At 60.4% G+C, this 250-nt stretch overlaps 1 protein-coding gene across 1 annotated transcript in view; it reads left to right on the top strand.

The window, feature by feature from the left end:
* FNBP4 (formin binding protein 4) overlaps positions 1 to 231 on the top strand; it is a gene marked incomplete at its 3' end in the record, with an annotated part of 7444 nt that extends 7213 nt beyond the window's left edge. The window contains 1 exon segment of the mRNA XM_009073985.1: positions 53 to 231. Within this exon segment, the coding sequence (XP_009072233.1) occupies positions 53 to 231 (179 nt within the window).
* Positions 232 to 250: the final 19 nt, after the last annotated feature.

Genomic DNA, 250 nt, shown 5'->3' with positions numbered 1-250 from the left:
GTCGGGGGCGGAGGAGGGAAGCTGAAGCCTCCTTCTCTTTCTTGTGATCTAGGGAGCATAGACGCTATTTCTATGTTAACGAGCGCTCAGGAGAGTCCCAATGGGAGTTCCCCGACGGGGAGGACGAAGAAGAGGGACAGCGAACGGCCGACAGAAAACCCGACGGTCCTCCTAAACCACCCCCCAAAGACAAAGGAGAGCGCACCGAGGAGCCCGCCGAGCGCCCTGCAGGTACAGCCGGGGTGGGAAA

This window comes from Acanthisitta chloris, unplaced genomic scaffold, assembly GCF_000695815.1.
Source record: "Acanthisitta chloris isolate BGI_N310 unplaced genomic scaffold, ASM69581v1 scaffold32370, whole genome shotgun sequence".
NCBI lineage: Eukaryota > Metazoa > Chordata > Aves > Passeriformes > Acanthisittidae > Acanthisitta > Acanthisitta chloris.
Note: the sequence above shows the minus strand (reverse complement) of the source record. Positions and strands in the feature narration are given on the sequence as shown.